The sequence below is a fragment of the Mastigoproctus giganteus genome, chromosome 10 (genome assembly GCF_048544385.1).
Source record: "Mastigoproctus giganteus isolate SK-2022 chromosome 10, ASM4854438v1, whole genome shotgun sequence".
Classification (NCBI taxonomy): Eukaryota; Metazoa; Arthropoda; class Arachnida; order Uropygi; family Thelyphonidae; genus Mastigoproctus; species Mastigoproctus giganteus.
The window spans coordinates 149,232,002-149,255,219 of NC_143584.1; the positions used below are offsets into that span (position 1 = coordinate 149,232,002).

A 23,218-nucleotide genomic window follows, 5' to 3' on the forward strand; every position below is an offset into this window, starting at 1 on the left:
CATTTGGACCATAAGACACAGTGGACTTTTTAGGCAACAATTTCTAAAAAAAAAAAAAAAAGTGCATCTTATGGTTCAGCAAATATGGTATATGTTTTTTTTTTTTGGTTTTATATTAAATATTAGGTGGCTTAGTACATAGGAGCAGAATCACATCTTGCAAAGTTTAACCTTAACCATAGTAGTAATTTGCAGTATTTGGTTAAGGTTGAACATGATTTAGTGTTTTCTTTTTTTCATAAAAAAGAAAACATCACTCAGTTAATAATTCACTTAGTTAATAATTTGCTTATTTATTTATTAAATAAATCAGTAAATTATTCACTTAGTTATTAGATTAATAACCACTGGTTTAGATTAAGTTCACTTAATCTAAATCAGTAGTTATTAATCCACTTAGTTATTAAATTTTTTGCCAAATTAATTATGTATTTATCACCCTTTTTTTTCCCCCTTCAGTTTTTGTCATAAACATGGCCCTAAAGCTCATTTGGATAAGCCATGTGCACCACCATCTCTTCTTTGCGTAGCTGAAGCAATGATGCCAAGAATTATACTGAGATTAATCCAACATCTCAGAGAAAATAGTATGCCAGGTAAAGTATTTATACTGTCTTATTGTATTATTTCTTTCTCAATTTCCTCCAATTAATATACAGAGGATTTAAAAAAAAAAAAGGTTTAACATTTACATAGAAAATTAAACATATTTTCTATGTAAGCATTGAAATAATTTTGTGATTCACAAAAATGTTTTCCACTTATGTATGATATATATAGTGTATTTGATTTTTTAATCAATACACAATAAAATTCCATTACCATTAACTTTTCAGGGATGCATGAATTATTCTACTGTATTGAAATTTCATTGTAGTGAATGTAACTGAAATTTCATTCTAATGAATGTAACTGGAAATTATTTCAAAAGAACCATTACTTGTTTAAATAAATTCTGTTGTTCTTTTCTGATATATACAATAAAACCTCAAAAAATCTGTCATTCAAAAATCTAGCACTTTTTGAGTGTTTCTCCTAGAGTAGTTGACCATCCTTGTACAGTTGAATTGTAGGAAAAATTAATAATAATTTATTTAATATTCATATTTTAATATATTTTTATTTATTTAATTTATATTTAATTTCTGTTTAACATATTTCCTAGCCTGTATGCCATTGTTTGCCTTTCTGGTCCATAAAGATATAAAAAACAACATTTTGGAATTCAAAAATACATCACCAAGGGTTTCAAGACTACTACTACTCAGGATTTCTAAGAGGTACAAATTAAAGGTTATAATGATATATGCACCAACATCGAGCCATGATGATGAAGAGGTTGAAGAAATGTACACCGAAATTGAGAGACTTCTAGATGAACAGAAAACTCACTACACCATTATTATGGGGGACTTCGGGGACTTCAATGTTAAGGTTGGAAAGACAAAACAGCGCAGAAAGGGAAACTATAGGAAATTTTGGAATTGGTGAAAGAAATGAAAGAGGTGAAAGACTTGTGGAATTTTCAGAATCTCGAAGAATGTCAATAACAAACCCTTTTTTTTTTTTCAAGAAAAGGGTAAACAGAAAGTGGACATGGAAGAGCCTAAATGGATTAACAACTAATGAAATAGACTTCTTCCTTACTAACAGAAGATATATTGTGAATGATGTTACTGTCTTGAACAAGGTAAATGTTAGAAGTGATCACAGAATGGTAAGATGCACACTTGATATAGCTGTAAGAAAAGAAAGGAAAAAACTGACTTGAATAAATAATACAAAGGTTTTTGAGATAAAAGAAGGTGAAAAAAAGCAGTATGTGCTGGAACTTAAGAACAAGTTTGAGCTTCTGAAGACCTTTCAGGACCATGATATTGACGAGGAATACAACAACTTTCTGAAAGTAATAAAGCCCAAGAAACCTATAGGTAAAAAGAATTCCAAAGAAGAAAAAATTGGTCAAGAAACACTTGTCATGATGAACCGAAGACGACGAATGAAGAGCAAGATAAACACTGACAAGGAGAAAATTGAGTATACCGAGTTATGCAAAGCCATTAGAAAGAGACTCAGAGAGGGCATAAGAAGATTTAACACAAGAAAAGTAGAACAAGCATTAAGGGAAAACAAAGGACTTAAATCAGCAGTCATGAGCAGTAATACAGAAAGACAAATGATACTGAAACTAAAGAATAGTGATGGTGTACTTATAAATAGCAGAGAAGGCATAATTCAAATAGCAGAAGACTGCCATAAAGAATTATATAATGAGCGAGGAACTGATGCAAGCAGTGGGGAAGATGGACCACAAATTAGCAACACATACGACATACCCGATATCCTCCCTGATGAGGTAGAACGTGCATTGAAGAATCAAAGCCCCAGATGAAGATGAAGTTGCTGTAGAGTTGTTAAAATTAGGAGGAAAAGACACGACACAGAAACTGGCAAGACTCTTCACAAAATACATTAGGAAAGGTGTGACACCTAAGGAGTGGAATAATGCAATCGTAATTTTGGTGCATAAGAAAGGGTATAAATCAGAAATTGAAATTATAGACTGATTAGCTTGTTGTCCCACATCTACAAGTTGTTCACAAGGGTCGTTACTAACATATTAGAAAGAATACTTGACGAAAATCAACCGAAAGAGCAAGCTGGCTTTAGGACAGGATTCTCAACTATGGATCACCTTCATGTAATATTGCATCTAATGAAGAAAGCAAATGAATATAAAACACCATCATGCCTAGCATTTGTGGATTATGAAAAGGCATTTGTGGATTATGAAAAGGCATTTGACTCCATACAGCATAAGGCAATGTTTTGGATACTGAAAGACAAGGCATAGATACCCCATATATTATGATTTTGAAGAAAATATATGAGAATGCTATTTCCTTTATTAACTAGACCAGTGGCACGCAAACCTATTTCACTCGCAACCCCCTTTATTAAATATAAAATTGACACGACCCCTTAATGTAAACCCCGAGGTAGGATGACCAGATTTTTAGAGAACAAAAATGGCATTTTATAAATTATGTAGTAGAAAATTATATTTGAGTACTGACAAAGGAATAAAAAGTCTTCTTTTTAATTTACATATTAAAATAATTGTTTAATATTTTAATTGAATACAGTATAGCAAAACACAATAAATCAAATTCTTCAGTTAAAATTACAAAACATAAAAAATTAACAATTACAAAATAAAACAATTAATAAGAAGGATGAGCTGGATAACCAATAATATTTGGTTCAGTATTTAAAATTGCTAATCTCATGTTGTCTTCTGGATCAAGTCTGGAACGTTGTTATGCTTTTATAGCTGTTAATTTTGAGAAGCCAACTTCACATAAATTTGTAGACCCAAAAGGTAACACGTTTGTATCGCCATTTTCGATAATTCTGGATACTCTTCTTGAAGGTGGTAGATGACTCTCATCAACCGGTGAAATACCACCACTTTGCTTATTGGAGGCTTGAAGTGGTGCAACCCATGTTTAGTCTCTACAGCTAAGTTCCGGTCAACCCTTCCCTTTCTCTTCCATCATGCAGTATGATTGATGACTTTTGAGGTTATGATGAATGTCCTGGCGAGATCCAATATTCCTTACATTTCGAGGGTACAGCTCTAAAACGGTGTTCGCAGGCCGGCCGCTAGTTAGTACACCGGACCGAACCTATTGGTAACTCTCTAGGAGGCTTCCGGATCAGCTAGTGTATAATCTTGTTACCTCTACTCTGCCAGATAGTGACTGGAGGGAGTCCGAGTAGTGTGTATGCGGGGAGCATTGTCGAGGCCACGTTATGTCAAGGATCTGGGTATATTCTTACCACGTGTACGCCATATCCAAAAATTTCATTACTTCATACAGCATGTCCCACCCACTTTTTCTTACTATTGAATACACCATGAATTGTCAAATTAATAGAGCAAGCTTATCTGCAAAAATATCTAAACCTCCCAAGCACTTCCTAATTCATTTCACAAATATACGTGGTCTCAATTCTAATCTCAACGATGTCCATTTCCACTTGCAGTCTGCCAAACCCCATGTACTTTTTCTGACAGAATCTCAGTTATCGGTTGATTCAACTACTGCTCATCTCAGATGCCCAAATTATTCGCTGTATGATTCCTTTCGCCTCAAAGGTGGTACTTGTGCATATGTCCGTTCTGATATTCCCTGTCAGAGACTTGGCAATTGGGAATCTCCTCTCTCTGATCTTCTCTGGCTTAAAATCTCTCTACCTCATTGTGTCAAATTCATCTGTTGTCTCTACCGTTCTCCCAACTCCACTAATCACTTGGAGCTCTTTGACGTCCTCTCTTTGCAACTTGACTTTGTCCAGTCCAACTTTCCTAACAGTAAGGTAATTTTCCTTGGTGATTGTAATGTTCACAACTCCAGCTGGCTTCCGTTTTCTAGTCACACCGACCAAGCAGGTCGGGATGCTGAGGCTTTTGCAATTACTAATGACCTAGCACAGATTGTTCATTTACCTACAAGAATACCGACAATCCTAATCATACAGTCAATACGCTTGATCTTTTTCTCACAAAAAACCCTTCTAAGTACACGGTCGAAGTGAGAGGTCCTTTAGGCCCTTCAGATCACAACTTGGTGATTGTCTCTTCTCCAATGGAACCTTTATCTCATGGCTATTCCCAACCTTGTGTTGTTTGGCATTACAAGAATGCAAAATGGAATGACCTGGGAGACTTCTTTTCTTCTTTTCCTTGGTCGGATTACTGTTTCAAAACTTCTGATGTCAACGTTTGCTCAGATCATGTGAGTGAAATTATTCTTGCAGGAATGGAATCCTTTATCCCACATTCCACTTTAAAATCTCATCCTTTATCTAAACCTTGGTTTTCCAAGAAATGTGCTAAGGCTGTTCAAGAGAAGAATGTTGCATATCGTAATTGGCTTGTTTCTAATTCTTCAGTTTCATTTTCTGCCTACACCAAAGCTCGCAACAATTGTAAAGCAGTACTTAATCAGTCCAAACTAGAGTTTGAACAGGCTAAGAGTAGAAAACTTGCTTCTTGCCCTAATGGTAGCCGAGCATTCTGGTCTCTTGCCAAAGCTATTGGCCGCAACTTTTGCCTATCTCTGCTCCCACCTCTGTCCAAACCAGATGGTTCTGTTGTCACTTCAGCCAAGGATAAAGCTGACCTGCTAGCAACCCATTTTTCTTCCAGCTTATGTATTAATGATCTTGGTAAAACACCTCCCACCATTCCCAACATGCTCCATTCAATGCCTCCTGTGGTCTTCCGTTAAAAGAATATTCGAGGGATTTTGATGAATCTTGATGCTAAGAAAGCTCCAGGTCCTGATGGTATTTCTCCACTTGTTCTCAAAACCTGTTCTCCTGAACTTACTCCTATTCTTTGCCGCCTTTTTTCACTTTCCTATTCCAAAGGTGTTTTTCCTTCTGCTTGGAAATTTGCTCATATCCAGCCAGTTCCTAAAAAGGGTGACAAATCCCTCCCATCCAATTATCGTCCCATTGCAATTACTTCTACTCTTTCTAAAGTAATGGAGACAGCAATTAACCGCCAATTCTCAAACTACCTAGAAACCTTCTGTCTGATCAACGATCGTCAGTATGGATTCCGTCAGTGTCGATCCACTGGTGATATTCTGGCTTATGTTACCCATTTATGGACTAAATCAATGGAAAAGTTCGGTGAAACACAAGTAGTTGCTCTTGACATCTCAAAGGCCTTTGATCGTGTTTGGCATAAAGGTCTTCTAAACAAGTTTCCATCTTATGGTTTGCCAACTGTTTTTAGTAATTGGTTATCCAGTTTTCTCTCTGATCGCTCACTGAAGGTGATGGTAGATGGCTCTCTGTCTTCTAACTTCTCTACTAATGCCGGTGTCCCCCAAGGTTCAGTTCATTCCCCCACTCTTTTCCTCTTGTATATTAATGACCTTCTTCCAGTGACTGGCAATCCTATCCATAGTTTTGCCGATGATAGCACATTGCATTCCACTTTCCATTTTGAGAAACCTTGTCCTGCTCAATCAGCTTCAACTTTTTGAAAATCTGCTACCAATTCCTTAAATGCCGATCTTCAGGTAATTCTCCAGTGGGGCAAAGACAACTTTGTTGATTTCAACCCTTCTAAAACTCAGTCTTGTCTTATATCTCGCAAAAAAGGATTCTTCTGCTCCTATGCTTATCTTTAGGGACACTCCAATTTCTAGGCAAAATGATATATCTCTTTTGGGGATTAGCCTGACTTCTAATCTCTCTTGGCACAAGCACATTACAAATATTGCTTCCTCTGCATCTAAAAAACTTGGTTTTCTCTTTCGCTCTCTGCGTTACTTTTCTTCCAAACAGCTGCTCACTCTGTATAAATCGCAGATCTGCCCTGCCATGGAATATTGTTCCCACATCTGGGGTGGTGCCCCTAAAACCTCTCTCAGGCTTCTTGATTCCATTCAGAAGAGGGCAGTTAGGTTAATTAATTAATGATTCATCTCTAACAGAGTCTCTCCACTCGCTTTCTCATAGACGTACTGTTTCTGCTGCATGCCTCTTCTACAGATACTTCCATGGGCACTGTTCTTCTGAATTGGCTTCTATAATTCCAGCTCTCTCTTTCAAAACAGTCCGAACACGTGCTGCCACCTTCCAGCATCCATTTATTGTCCAACTTCAAACCCACAGAACCTACTTTTCATCTTCCTCATCTATTCATTCAACAGCCGTTTTCGGGAACAACCTTCCTTCATACGTATTTCCTGAAAATTACAATCTACAGAAGTTCAAGTCCAATGCCAACAAATATCTTCTTTCGTCTTCTCAACCTCCAACCCAAGCACGGTACTAAGTACTATAGGTTCTATTACCTCTCGTGTTTGGGGTTCACACATAAAAAAAAAAAAGAAGAGAAAGCCAAACATTTTCACAAGTTGGAGGTCCTGAAATGTGCAAGTAATGATTTGTCAGACTTCAGGTCGATAAGATCTTCCTTTTGCTCAATGATAATTTCGGGGCACAAAGAAATTTGAAAAACATGGGGATCACAAATCCAATACAATTTTTTTTTTTTTCTGGAGATACATTAAATCGTTTGGAAAAATTCTTAATTAGCATTGTCTGGTGGGTGGCAATGATATCCCTAAATTGTAGACTGTCAATATTATTGCTATTAACAAATTCAGAAAAACAAGGGGATTTCTCAGTATTATTACGCTCCAATTCAATTTTCCAAAGATTAAGTTTCTTTTTGAAAGCTTCTATTTTATCACTGAGTATTAATATCAGTTCCCTCTTGTCGAAGACTTAAATTTAAATCATTAAGTTTTTCAAATATATCAACAAGGTAACTAAGGTTTCCAAGCCATTTTTGATTTGCAAACAGTTAAGCAAGGTTCTGATTTTTATCCGATAAAATCAATAAAAACTGCATGTTTGAAGTCAACAAACGTTGCAACACTTTACCACTGTAAAACCACCTCATTTTCGTATATAAAAGAAGTGTTTCATAAGCGGATCCCATTTCATTACAAAGTTAGTGAAAACTTTACTATTTAAGCTTCCACTTTTAATGAAGTTGATCACACTTACTGCATATTTCAAAACTTCTTCCAATTCAGTTTGCATTTCTTTTGCTACTAATGCTTCCCTATGTATAATGCAATGCAGTAGCGTAGCTACCCCTTTTCTGGCCTGGAGGCAAAGAACATGTTCGGGCCCCTACTTAATTAATGAAAATTGCAAAAACAGGAGACAGCCAAAGATGTCGGGCCCCTAAAGAGCCCAGGCCTGGAGGCAATTGCCTTTCCTGCCTACATGGTAGCTGTGCCACTGATGCAATGGTTCTAAACTATATTTGGAGCAATTTTCTTTACTTCGCCCTTTAAATCTTTATTTTCTCCCGTTAATGCAGCTGCACCATCAGTACAAATCGCAACACAGTTGTTTCACGTTAGATCATTTGTTTGAAAGAAAATATTTATAACATCAAAAATCTTCTCACCCGTCGTTCTTCCTTCGAAAGCTTTGCAAAATAGAAAATCCTCCAAAATATCTCCCTCATAGCAGTATCTGACATATATGATAAGTTGAGCAAGGTTGGAAATATCTCTGGATTCATCTAACTGTATTCCAGAAATTGGACTTTCTCTCAATCAATTTAATAAATTGAATTTTATGTTGCCCATGATAACTGTAATACGCCATGAGACTGGTCTCTGGGCCGACCGGGCTAGCCAGGTGGGTAGCCTACCTGGCAACCCAAAGGTCGTGGGTTCGAATCCCGCCTCGGGCTTGGATTAAAGTACTGCAAAAACCTTTGGAGGTGCATTATGGCCACAGAAGCCGATGCGCCAACAACTACCAAAAAAAAAAAAAAAACTAGTCTCTGGACAGAAGAATGGTTTTTAAATTGTTGCTGTATTTTTCTCCATGCATAATTGAAATCATTTTTGTTGCAGCAGGGAGAACAAGTTGATATGAAAGCACCGAATTACGAAGCAGAATAAAGCTTGCATGCAAGAGACTTGCTATTTGCAGCACAATTTCTTCGTTTTGTTTCAAATTATTTCATATATCTCATATGGTCAATACCTAAGCAGAGTATGTATATATTCTGTGATAGATTTGGGTCAATTGATTCCAGTCCTCAGGCGCTGGAGTCTGCTAGTATTAACAATATGAATCTATATTGTCCATAACAATATTGTCCATAGCCAGTGAGCAAATTAAGGTATATTCCCGACGCAATAGGCATTCGTAGGGTTCATTTGTATCTCAGACTTAGTTCGAATTGTAAATTCTCTACACCTACAGTATTGAAAAAGTAAATTTAACAACAGGTTTTTAGCTTTTATGTACACCAAAAATAAATTTATTTAAAAATTGTCGTAACCCCTTTAATTTATCTTGCGACCCCTCTGTGGGTCACGCCCCATAGTTTGTGCACCACTGGTCTAGACAAAGATAGTAGCAAATTTAAAATTGAGAAAGGAGTTTGACAATGAGACACAATATCTTCGAAGTTGTTTACTGCTGCCCTTGAAGAGCTTTCAAGAGATTGGAGGTCACAGAAAGGAGTCAATGTGAATGGAGAGTACCTAAACCATTTACAATTTGCAGATCACATTGTGATCATAACCCATGATCCCAAAGAATTAGAGGAAAATCTTAATCAGTTATGCAGAGTTAGTAAGGATTTCTGACTAAAGATGAATATGGCTAAAACAAAAGTAATGATGAATAAGTATGCCACAGAAAGGGATATAATCATTGAAGGAGCAATAATTGAAAAGATGGATCCATATATACTTATCTGGGACAAGTCATTAGCTGTAATAAAGATAATGACTGGAAGTGAAGAGAAGAATAAATTTCGGATGGATAGCATTCAGGAAATATAGTCACATACTGAGGAGCAATATCCCGATTTGTCTGAAATGTAAAATTATGAACCAATATATACTCCCCACCATGACTTATGGAAGTGAAACTTGTGCACTCAACAAAAGAATGGAAGAGAAGCTGAAAACCACATAATGAAGAATGGAACGAATTATATTAGGAATCAGACTGTTAGATAAGAGGAGAAACACATGGATTAGGCAGCAAACACAAATAAAGGACGTTTTTGTCAAAACTAAAGAACTGAAATGGTCTTGAGCTGACACATAGTTTGAAGACACGATGACAGATGGACTAAGAAAATAACAGAATGGTACCCTAAAGGAGCTAAAAGAAAACCTGGAGATGGACAGATGAAGTTCCGAGTTCGTGGGTAATAAATGGATAGCTGTTGCACAAAACAGAAGGAACTGGGAAGTTGCTGGAGAGGCCTTCATTCTGCAGTGGATTGAAAATGGCTGATGATTTTTTTTTTTAGTTGTTGGCGCATCGGCTTCTGTGGCCATAATGCACCTCCCAAAGTTTTTGCATTTACTCTGATCCAAGCCCGAGGCGGGATTCAAACCCGCGACCTTTGGGTTGCCAGGCAGGCACTTTACCCACTGGGCTAGCCCGGTCGGCATGGCTCATGATGCCGCCATGCCCGGTCGGCATGGCGGCAATATCAGTCATTTGATCAGTCATCATCAATCATTTTATATGTTGCAAATATGAAATGATTCATTTGGAGAGGTATGAAATGATTCATACATATGAAATGATTCATTTTGAGAGGTATTCAGTAGTTAGGATTGTTAGTATATATGCAAAAGGCATGTATTGTCTTCATGTATGTCTACATGTAATAATTCAACTCTGAGCAGATGGATTTTCATGTGGTTTTATATACTGCTGAAAAATATTAACAGAACTAAATGTTTTTTATTAATATTTTATTGTGAATAGCATTGCCAAATGCAAATACATGTAGTTCTCGACTTTACGAGTTAATTCGTTCCTAGCGTGTGCTCGTAAAGCAGGAATTTATTTCCCATAGACATAATGACACAGGAGTTATGTTATCAACAACGAAATTAGTTAGCTAATTAGTTTGTTTAAAAAATGATTGATTTATCCAAAGAAATGAAAACGTAGCCTGTAAAATTGCAAATTATAATAATAGAGAAATTATTTATGACTTACAAATGTTAAAGAATGTTTATTCTTCATTATCATCATCGACTAAATGCACACTCGTCGATCACTCATTATTGTCTTGGCACTCTTTGGTTTGTTGTACAAGGAGTCGTCTTCAGAAATGCTTCAAGAGGCTCTTGTTTCCAAAATAATCTTCTCTTTTCTTTATAAATTTCAGTAACATGCATAAGCATTTTTTAACAAAATGCACAAAATTGCAACTATTGAAATGCAGTATTTATGAATGTTTAACATTCATATTTTTAATTTTGTTGATATACTTGATACTTAAAAAAAAAAAAAAAAAAAAAATGTAAACCCGGGAACTGCCTGTATTTGATATAATAGGCAATCTGGCATGCAAATTCGAATGTCCTATAGAAATTGATCTACAACCTTACAGAGCTGCACATTATGCAAATTATTCATGGCTATAAAAACAGGTTATGATTGCATCACTTCATTCCCATTTTTTGGCTTGCTCATTGAGATAGCCACATCTTTGGTACTCCGGTTAGCAACTCATTCCTGTTTAGATGGTTCTTTGAAATTTCTGGCCATTGGACAACTTGGAGCTAGGCAGAAGTGGCACATTGGCTTAATGTGTCATGCAGTGTTGTCTTGGTAATATGGAAGCCGTTTCAGGAGACAGGAACCATTACAAGAAGAGCTGCTTCTCGATTAGACCGGGGTTCGAGCCTGTGACCACTAAATATGGAGGATGTGGAAAGGTCAGGGAATGACCACCACATATCCCCGGAGCAATATGGCCTTAGTTGCTAATGCTCCTAAAAACCAAAATAACAAACAAACAACAAGAAGAGCTGGCCAAGGTTGCCTGAGAGCTTCAACAAGTATAACAGACTGCTATCTGGCTCTAACAGCAAGGTGGAACCCTACGATGTACTGTAATAAAATGTTTCTTGAGGTTGCTGCAGCTACAGGTGAAAACGTTTTCAACTGGACTGTATTAAGAAGAATAATTTCAAGTGGACTTCATGCAAGGAAGCCAGTGGTTTGTATCTCATTAACCCCAAACCACCCCAGAGCTCATCGAAACTGGTGCTGTGAACAAGTGACTTGGAGCCCTGACAAATGGGATAGTTCTGTTGTCTGATGAATCCTGTTTTAGCCTTATGTCGAAGTGATACTTTGACATAAGGCAATGGTCAGACCATGCCTTGAGTACTGCGTACAGGTCTGTAGGCCTCATTTTAGGAAGGATGTAGGGTTGTTTGAGTGTGTGCATAGTAGGGCAACAAGATTGGTGAGGGGAATGAAAGGGTCTTCTTACCAAGAAAGGCTTAAGTTCTGCAATTGCAGCAGCTGGAGTCTAGGCACCTGCAAGGTGATCTGATTGAGATGTATAGGGCCAATTCAGGTTGAGAATTCTGATCATTTCCCATCAGCCAAAAAAAGTCAACACTTTCCATTTAACCAGTCAATCCCCCCTCTTACAGTTTATCTAGTTCTTCCTTGAATTTATTCAAACTTTACACCTCTACAACACCAGATGTTTGTTCCTACTGTTATCTGGCTTAAAGAAAATTTCCACACATCCAGTCTGTAACCATCCTACCTCAATTTCAACGTATGTCTGCTTGTATCTGAGCAAGAGGAAGGATACCAACAGCATTGAGCTTACTCAATCTATTCGAAGTCTTAAACACCTCAATAAGCTCTCCTTGCAGGTGCCGACCGGGCTAGCCGAGTGGGTAAAGTACCTGCCCGGCAACCCAAAGGTCGCGGGTTCGATTCCCGCCTCGGGCTTGGATCAAAGTACTGCAAAAACCTTGGGAGGTGCAATATGGCCACAGAAGCCGATGCGCCAACAACTACCAAATCAAAAAAAAAAAAAAAAAATCCTTGCAGGTGCCTAGTATCCAAATGCTGCAATTTGCAAACTGAAGAATTTCTTGGTAAGAGCATCCTTTTGCTCCCCTCACCAATCTTGCTGTTCATCTCTGCACCTGTTCCAACAGATCCACGTGCTTCCTAAAATGTGGCTTTCAGACCTGTATGTGATACTCAGGATGTGGTTTAACGATTGCCTTATACAATGGGATAATCCCCTCCTTGTCCCTGCTAGCAAGATTCCTGACAAAACTCCATGAACTGTCCTGGCAGAGTGTCTACATTGCTACAGAATTACCCTCAGGTCATTTTCATTCTCCCTTGTCCTGAGTGTGTTGCCACACAGCCAGAGCCTAATTTACATATACGCTAAACAAGCTACAGCTTAGAGCCTCACATTACAAGGGGCCTCTTTAAAAAATCCTCTTAATATTGTCACAGGCGAATTGTAAGAGAGAAGGGCCTCATACATGTTATAGCTTAGGGCCACAACAAGTTTAAATCTGGCCCTGCACACAGCTGATACTTTAATCTGGGATCACTACTCCCTATATGAAGTAATTTGCATTTTTCAGTATTAAACTTCATTTGTGCTTCTCAGCCTATCTGCCTAATTTTTCTAGATCTTGTTACACTAGCATACCCTGATTACTGTGATTAACTGCTCTGCCAACCTTTGTATCATCTGCAAACTTATACATTAAGCCTAATATGTCTTCATCAATATTATTATTACTAAATATAGAAAACAATGGGTCCAGCATTGAACCTTGGTGGATTTCACTGATACCATTAATCTAAGAACAGCAGTGTCCATTGATAACCGTTCTCTGTCTTCTCCCACTCAATCATCTCTTTATCCATAGCAGCAGTTTGCTTTTAATGACACACTACTCCAATTTACAGGAATCTTTTATGTGCAACAGTGTGAAAGGCTTTTTTGAAATATAAGTATATGATATCAAAATTATTTTTTCGCATTCAGTTCCTTTGTTACTATATCATAGTATCCAATCAGAGTGGTCAGACAAGATTGCTCCTTAACAGATCCATGCTGTGACTGCAAGATAATTCCATTCCTGTCGAGATGATCCTGCATTACTTCTTTAACCAGTGATTCCATTATTTTCCCCGGAACAGAAGTCAAGTTAACAAATCTGTAATCTCTTGTCTCCCCTTGATCTCCCTTTGTGAATTGGGGTACATTTTCACATCTCCAGTCCATAGGGATCTTCCCTGAATGCAGGGTTGCTCCTCATAATCACGGCTGAAAGTTTGCTGACTTCTTTTGCTGCCTCCTTTAATATAACTGAATAGATCCCACCCACCCTAGGTTTCTTTTTTACATTTAGCTGCAACAATTTCTCATCCTCTCCTCTTCCCTCTCAGTTATCACAAAATCATTCAGCTCCCTGCCATAATTTGTCTCACTTCTGGCATCCCCACCCCTAAAAAATTCCTCATGTGTGAATGTCAATGCAAAATATCCATTCATTTTGTCCACAGCCTGATTCTGGATCATCAACAGTTAATCCATTCATATCTAGTGGACCAATGTGATTCAGTTCCCTCCTACTCTTTACATAAGCAAAGAAGTCTTTGATGTTTTTCTTTGAATTCTTTGCCAGTGACTTCTCTTAATCTGCAGTAGCTTGCAAAACCACTTTTGTGACTTGATTGCAGACTAGTTTATATCTACTGTAGGCATCTGTATCACCTGATAATTTATATGCATCCCATGCATTTTTCTTCACTGCCACAGGTCTGATCAGTTCATCTGACATCCATTTAGGACTGTGCCTTTAACTGGTGAGCTAGTAGTGTAATGGATAAAAGAATTTTATGTGCATTTTTGTCACTTTGGATACATGTGATCAAAACCAGATGTGTGTTTTGTTTTCTTTTTTTACTTCTCATTTGCTGTTCCTTAATTTTTTAACAGAAAAAATTGAATGTTAGGTATAAATAAGATAATAATAATATAAATAAGAAAGTATATTGCTGGGAAGGGAATTTACTGATTAAATAAACTAACCACTGAACATTAAACTTAAGCTTTAATTTTGATCTTTATAAAACTACTCTTCGGTGTTATCTAATTCACTTGGATCACAAATATCACAGACAAATCAGTAATGGAATCTGGTATACCTTCAGGTGAAGTAAAAGTCAAGTGTATTCAGATATCTTTCAATACAACTGATTTTTTAGAAATTTTTATTACCAAATTAAATCATCACAAGTTAGTGTTATTGGCTGATTTTTCTGCTTCGTCCTCAAATTTTGTTCAAACTACCCACTTCCACAGCCCCAGATGAAAGTTTGTTCTAACAATGAACTGTCCTTTTGTTGAAAGTCAATTTCTGTTTGTCTAATCTGCAGCGCTCTTTTCTCAGTTTAAACAAACTGAGGAAGTATTGTTGCAGAAGGATTGTTGTTAAGGTCAGCCACTATAGTTTGATAAGACATTGCATTCTTTTTATGCAGACTTCATTGCTGCATCTGCTTTACTTACCCAGAGTGAATTAGGAAGGAAAGCAATATGTACGCAGAATACAGTGTTATTATTAAGTAATAATTTAAATTAACAAAATAAAAATAATTTAAATATAAAATTTGTTTTTTCTTTAAACATTTTTTAATAATGCATAATTCATATTACGCCGACCGGGCTAGCCGGGTGGGTAAAGTGCCTGCCTGGCAACCCAAAGGTCGCTGGTTCAAATCCCGCCTCGGGCTTGGATCAAAGTACTGCAAAAACCTTGGGAGGTGCATTATGGCCACAGAAGCTGATGTGCCAACAACTACCAAAAAAAAAAAAAAAAAAATTCATATTACATTCTTTTCTGATTTATCATTATTCTGATGACTGTATCTAGGATACTGATATTAATCCAACAAATTGCCATTTATGATTCATGTTTTCAGTGTTTTGATCTTGTATGCTTCATATTTTTGATTCATTCACATTCAAAACTTGTTAGGTGAAAAGTTGATTAGCAGATGAATTATGTAAAAAAAAATCTTTTGTTATTTTTCTTATATAAGTCAGAATAGATATTCTGTTTTGGAGTTTTATATGATTAAAACAAAGGACGCATATTAATTTTTATGTAGTGCTTTAAATGTTTAATTTGGTGGATAGCTTCACCTGATAGGTATCTATCAGTCATTCAGGGAGCTGATGGATTCTTGACAATGTTACATCAAATGAGCGAGATGGGAGCAGCTATGAGAACGGTGATGACTAAAGCCCTCACTAATCCACGGATATACTCTAGTTTGGCTATTGGTATGTTTGATTTTTGTTAATATATATAAATTTTAAATAATGTTATAATTATTGTAAAATTATTGTATCAGATTATTATAATGATATTCACTTTAATAAATTTATGAAGTAATTGTATAAGATGAAGTCCTCTCTCCATTTTCTCTATACAGAAGCAGTCAGTCTGAAATAAATCTACTGTTCAGATTTATTTCAGACTGAATGCTTTCTTGCAGTGATAGCTTGTCATCACTGCAAGAAATAAGTTTAATTCATTTTGTTTCAACATTAGTTTTTTTACTTATTCATCCGGTATTGAATTTGTTCTTCTTGTTCTTAGTTAAAATAATATGCTACATCAAATGCTGGAAGCATTTTCTTTTAAAAACATATTCAATCATGTCAAAAACTGAAATTGAAGAGCCTTGATTTCACATTGTTTCAGGTTTCTCTAGTTGCAGAACAAAAAACATTGGCCATGCCACTGAGCATAAATAATGAATATAGATCAACTCCGTAGTTCAGAGAAAACTGGGTTTTGAAGTACTGAGAGAAGAGATGGAAAGGTTGGAAGAGATCTAACAAATGCTATCCAGAGTTTAATATGAGATCTAGGAATTATAGGACGATTTAAAATTTTCACAAACCAAAATGAAAATGTTGATTTCTCTCATTTTGATAACATATGCAATTAATTCTCAGAGACACATTGGTGTTAACACTGTATTTGCATACAATTTTGTTCAAAATTTTATGTGAATGTCAAAACTGAATTTTGAGAAAAATATCATGGTTCACCAGCACCAAATAAATCAACAGCTCACAACTAGTAACCTGTTTTTGTGAAACAGGTAATGTTTATTAGAAAAAAGAACTGGACACCCTTTATTGCTAAGCAAAAAAAAAAAAAAAAAAAACGCGGAGAGAACCTTTGTTTATTGCTGTTGCCCAAAAATCATTAATGACTTCCATCACAAGTGGGTGTCTTATTCACATAAACAAAAGCCTGTTAAAAAAAAAATTAAGCTTACATTCCTATTGTGTTTGTGTAATGCATAAATTTAAAGAACCCCATAAAGGAAAAAGATTGCATTATTGTTTCATGCCTTCATTGATTTGAATGGATTGGCATTTTGGACTGTGAAGCTTAGTTCCATTTGAGTAGTTACATCAATAATAAAAAACAGCAGGATGTGGGGTAATAAAGATTCTCATGTTTCGTGAAATGCTTATATCATCAAAAAATTGAGGTGTTATGTAGTGCTGTTTTTTGTTGATGAGTGATTGAGCCTCTCTTCAAGAACACAGTCGACAAAAACATATATCAAAATTTAATATATTTATTGTACTAGTTGGTTTCAGTAAGATGGGGCAGCTTTTCACATCCAGTGAAACAGTGACAGTGCTGAGACACCCTTTTTAGTTATCTTTTATATCAAAATTTGTGAGCTCCTAAGTGTACATTCACTTTCACTGGATTACTATTCTTTTTGGGGTTGTTGAAAGGCAAAGTGTATAAAATTAATCCCACGCATTGGAGGAACTGAAAACCAGTATACAGAATGAAATTACATTTAAACATTAAAAAAGTGCCATTGAATATAAGATGAAAGTAGGTTGTGCATGTTATTCAAGAAGCTGCACATTGGCAACATTTATTATAATTTTTTATAATTACTTATTGTCATTACAGTTATTACATAATCTGATAATAAAGTAATTAATAAATTTTAATTACAGATATTTGTGTTGCACAAATTTTGATTGCCCTTAACATTTTTGGAGAATAGACTTCACTATAGTCTGTAGAGTCAGACCTCTATATAACGAAATCAGTTGTTCCCTTCAAAAAATTTATTAAACAGAAATTTCATTATAAAGAAATATGACCTTTTCAACAATGAAAAATATTGTAAATTCAGAAATATAGTAAAAAATGAATGGGAAATAACTCAGAAATAAGTGGGAATGAATAAATTTTCTAATATTTTAAAACAATTAATATATTAATAGATACATATTAAGAGATGACAACTTACATGATGTGCACAATGTATTAGTACACTTTTAAGAATTATGTCTTAAAAAAATTTGATCATTTTTTGTTGTACACTGGATTCTACTTTACACCATTTATAAAAATGTTCATATTTGTTTAAACACTCAAATATATTTTCTGTTACATTTTCTACCCACTGAAGGCCTGAACACAAAATTTCAAATACTGCCATTTCTTGTTTGACTGGTTTAATATTGTCCTCATTTTCATCCAACTCATTGTTGACATTGTCACTAGTTCTTTAAATATGTTCAGGTGTTGGAGTCACTCAGATATTTTTTTTATGAAATCCCCAAACGTGAGAGGTATTAGAACCTATAGTACTTAGTACCGTGCTTGGGTTGGAGATTGAGGAGACGAAAGAAGGTATTTATTGACATTACACCTGAACTTCTGTAGACTGTAATTTTCAGGAGAGACTTACGAAGGAAGGTTGTTCCAGAAAACGGCAATTGAATGAATAAACGAGGAAGATGAAAAGTTGGTTCTGTGAGTTTGAAGTTGGACAGTAAATGGATGGTGGCTGGTGGCAGCATGTGTTCGGACTGTTTTGAAAGAGAGAGTGGGAATTATAGAAGCCAATTCAGAAGAATAGTGCCCATGGAAGTATCTGTAGAAAAGGCATGCAGCAGAAACAGTATGTCTATGAGACAGCGAGTGGAGAGACTCTTTTAGAGAGGAGTCATTAATTAACCTAACTGCCCTCTTCTGAATGGAATCTAGAAGCCTGAGAGAGGTTTTGGGGGCACCACCCCAGATGTGGGAACAATATTCCACGGTAGGGCGGATTTGCGATTTATACAGAGTGAACAGCTGTTTGGAAGAAAAGTAACGCCGAGAGCGAAAGAGAAAACCAAGTTTTTTAGATGCAGAGGAAGCAATATTTGCAATGTGCTTATGCCAAGAGAGATTAGAAGTCAAGGTAATCTCCAAAAGAGATATATCATTTTGCCTAGAAATCGGAGTGTCACCAAAGATAAGCATAGGAGCAGAAGAATCTTTTTTTGCGAGATATAAGACAAGACTGAGTTTTAGAAGGATTGAAATCAACTAAGTTGTCTTTGCCCCACTGGAAAATTACCTGGAGATCGACATTTAAGGAATTGGTAGCAGATTTTCAAGAAGTTGAAGCTGATTGAGCAGGACAAGGTTTCTCAAAATGGAAAGTGGAATGCAATGTGCTATCATCGGCAAAACTATGGATAGGATTTCCAGTCAATGGAAGAAGGTCATTAATATACAAGAGGAAAAGAGTGGGGGAAAGAACTGAACCTTGGGGGACATCGGCATTAGTGGAGAAATTAGAAGACAGAGAGCCATCTACCATCACCCTCAGTGAGCGATCACAGAGAGAGAGAAAACTGGATAACCAATTACAAAAAACAGTTGGCAAACCATAAGATGGAAGCTTGTTTAGAACCTTTATGCCAAATACAATCAAAAGCCTTTAAGATGTCAAGAGCAACTTGTGTTTCACCGAACTTTTCCATTGAATTCGTCCATAAATGGGTAACATAAGCCAGAATATCACCAATGGATCGACACTGACGGAATCCATACTGGTGATTGTTGAGCAGACGGAAGGTTTCTAGGTAGTTTAAGAGTTGTCAATTAATTGATTTCTCCATTACTTTAGAAAGAGTAGAAGTAATTGTAATAGGACAATAATTGGATGGGAGGGATTTGTCACCCTTTTTAGGAACTGGTTGGATATGAGCAAATTTCCAAGCAGAAGGAAAAACACCTTTGGAATAAGAAAGTGAAAAAAGGTGGCAAAGAATAGCAGTAAGTTCAGGAGCACAGGTTTTGAGAACAAGTATAGAAATACCATCAGGACCTGGAGCTTTCTTGGCATCAAGATTCGTCAAAATTGTTCTGACATCCTTTTGACGGAAGACTACAGGAGGCATTGAATGGAGCGTGTTGGGAATGGTGGGAGGTGTTTTACCAAGATCATTAATACCTGAGTTGGAAGAAAAATGGGATGCTAGCAGGTCAGCTTTATCCTTGGTTGAAGTGACAACAGAACCATCTGGTTTTGACAGAGGTGGGAACAGAGATGGGCAAAAGTTGCAGCTAATAGCTTTGGCAAGAGACCAGAATGATCGGCTACCATTAGGGCAAGAAGCAAGTTTTCTACGCTTAGCCTGTTCAAACTCTAGTTTGGACTGATTAATAACTGCTTTACAATTGTTGCGAGCTTTGGTGTAAGCAGAAAGTGAAACTGAACAAGTGGAAACAAGCCAATTACGATATGCAACGTTCTTCTCTTGAGCACCCTTAGCACATTTATTGGGAAACCGAAGTTTAGATAAAGGATGAGATTTTAAAGTGGAGTGTGGAATAAAGGATTCCATCTACAAGAATAATTTCACTGACTTCACTGACCCGATGTGAGCAAACGTTGATATCAGAAGTTTTGAAACAGTAATCCGACCAAGGAAAAGAAGAAAAGAAATCTCGCAAGTCATCCCATTTTGCATTCTTGTAATGCAGACTATACTGGGTTGGGAATAGCCATCAAATAAAGGCTCCATTGGAGAAGAAACAATCACCAAGTTGTGATCTGAGGTGCCTAAAGGACCACTCACTTTAACCATGTACTTAGAAGGGTTGTTTGTGAGAAAAAGATCAAATCAAGCATGTTGGCTGTATGGTGAGGATTGTCCGGTATTCTTGTAGGTAAATGAACAATCTCTGCAAGGTCATTAGTAATTGCAAAGGCTTCAGCATCTCATCCAGCTGGAGTTGTGAACATTAAAATCACCAAGGAAAATTACATTACTGTTAGGAAAGTTGGACTGGAGAAAGTCAAGTTGCAAAGAGAGGAAGTCAAAGAGCTCCAAGTGATTAGTGGAGTTGGGAGAATGTTAGAGACAACAGATGAATTTGACACAATGAGGTAGGGAAATTTTAATCCAGAGAAGATCGAAAAGAGGAGATTCCAAATTACCAAGTCTCTGACAGGGAATATCGGAACGGACATATGCACAAGTAACACCTTTGAGGCGAAAGGAATCATACATCGAATAGTTTGGGCAACTGAGATGAACAGTACTTGAATCAACCGATAACTGAGATTCTGTCAGAAAAAGTACATGGGGTTTGGCAGACTGCAAGTGGAAATGGACATTGTTGAAATTAGAATCGAGACTACGTATATTTGTGAAATGAACTAGGAAGTGTTTGGGAGGTTTTGATCTTTTTGCAGATAAGCTTACTCTATTAGTTTGACAATTCATGGTTTATTCAGTGGTAAGAAAAAGTGGGAGGACATGCTGTATGAAGTAATGAAATTTTTGGATGTGGCATACGCATGGTAAGAATGTACCCAGATCCTTGACATAACGTATTTACTGTGACATTATCAACTGCTAAAAATGTATCAGGAACAATTTCGCCACTGATCAAACCTTGCTTGAAATTTTTCACAAGATTGCTCAGTGTCTTATAATAGCTCATCGCTGTTAATTGGCATTTTAGCAAAACCTGCTTTTACGAAACAATTCTTAATCGTTTCTGTCACATCTTGACTCCACGTTCTCAACAACTCTCATATGCACATCCATAAATCTATAACAGAATCTGTAGGTTGGTTGGTTTCTTTGCTCAGTATAATTTTTTTTCAGCATGCACCTTTGGTAGTGCATTTCTAAATCTTTGGCCCATTGGCTGCAGTTTAGACGAGGTATTTGGAGGGAGGAAAACAAGCTTCACACTTGTAAGTTTCGAAATTACTGAGTGAAGGTGGGCAGGGCAGTTGTTGACAATCAATGTGATTCTTTTTGTTTTCTTTCATCATCTTTCTATCGAAATTTAAAATCCACTGTTCAAAATTTTCACTTGTCATCCAAGATTTTTTGTTGTGATTGTATATCAACTCTAACGACTTTACTCCTTTGAAACATCAGAGTTGTTTACATTTGCCTATTACCAAAAGCTTCAGTTTTTCATTACCAGCCATATTTGCACCAAAACTAATTCTCTCCTTACTATTTTTACCACCTAAACATATATCACCTTTAAAGGTCAGTGTCTTGCTTGACACTTTTAAAAAACAAGCCTGTTTCATCAATGTTGAATATTTTTTTTTCCAAAACTGTTTCTTTCCAATTGGTATAGTCTTCTTCAATTGCAACTCCACTTTAATCAGGAGTAACTTTTTCGAGTAAGCCATGGTGCTCTTTAAATTTGTCCAGCTGGCTTGGAATGTTTTTGTCCAGAACTGGCTTTGAATGTTTTTGTGCACCAGAAAAGATGCGTACTCTATAACCTTTTATTTTGTTAATGGTCCTGATATCGGTTTGGTTTCGAATCAACTTCATCCACTTAAAAATTGCTTCATCTACATCTTCATAAAGGCAAAATTTTGCACGCTTCCAACTGGGTCCCATTTCCTCAAACAGTCTGAAAATCAAAACATAGTTTTTCAGAATGGTTAACACACTACTGGCAGGAATACCAAATTTTAAAGCAATTTTTGGTGAAGCTAAAGAAAGCCAACACAGGAACCTTTGGTAAACTTACCAAGCAAACTCATTTCGTGCTACCCTCAGTTTCTCCATGCATTCTCTGTAAACAGATGGGGCATCTCATCAGGAGTGTCAGTAGAAGTCGATAACGATGTATTGATTAGTTTTTTCTTAATATTAAAAGCAAATTATTGGAGTTCATGAGTGTAATGCCTTCACGGCTGAAATTTACTAATGGGCACACTGTGTAGACTGCCTCAGTCTTAGGGTGTTTATCCCCCCCTCCCCCGCTGTTTTAACCTGATAGGAAAACGACTTCTACTGCAACTACCAATAACACTTGCCATCTGTAGAAGTTGTTTTCGTATCAGGTTAAAACAGCAGGAAGGGGGAATAAACACTCTAAGACTGAGGCAGTCTGTGGGGTGTACCCATAAGTAAATTTCAGCCCACTCATGAACTCCGATAATCTGCTTTTAATAATGAGAAAAAACTAATCAATACATCATTATCGACTTCTACTGCCTATTGATAACACGCACCATTTTTTACTGAGAATGCAGGGAGAAGCTGCGGTAGCGGGAAACACATTTTCTCAGTAAGTTTACCGAAGTTTTCCATGGTTCTCTTGGCTTTCTTTACCTTAGCCCTTTTTTTTTTTTTTTTTTAATGGGTTGATCTACACTATTAAGCACTTCCACTTTTTTACACTGCACTCAATAATAGAGACGAGAAATGCCTATACCCACAAATTAGAGAAAGCAAAAATCAATCCTGGGAGCACCTGGTCTCCACCACTGGAAACTAGGACCCTTGAGGACTTGTATACAAGTTTGTCACCAACAAACTTCCCAGAGGGCAAGTAGTTGAAGCCACTAAAACAGCCAAAGGATACATGACTATGACTTGTATGACTTGGGAATACACCATCAACAATATTCTTGATGCTGCCTTTCATTCAGAGATACAAAT

General features: G+C 36.6%; 1 protein-coding gene across 2 annotated transcripts in view; it reads left to right on the plus strand.

The window, feature by feature from the left end:
* Nucleotides 1-23,218, plus strand: part of Ubr3 (Ubr3 ubiquitin ligase) — a 452,715-nt gene that overhangs the window by 47,405 nt on the left and 382,092 nt on the right. Inside the window, exons 3-4 of one of the 2 annotated variants that reach the window (XM_090383419.1) lie at nt 460-596; nt 15,590-15,736. In XM_090383419.1, the coding sequence (XP_090239545.1) occupies nt 460-596; nt 15,590-15,736 (284 nt within the window). The remainder of the gene's footprint in view (nt 1-459; nt 597-15,589; nt 15,737-23,218) is intronic. The other variant, XM_090383420.1, reaches the window with a different exon arrangement.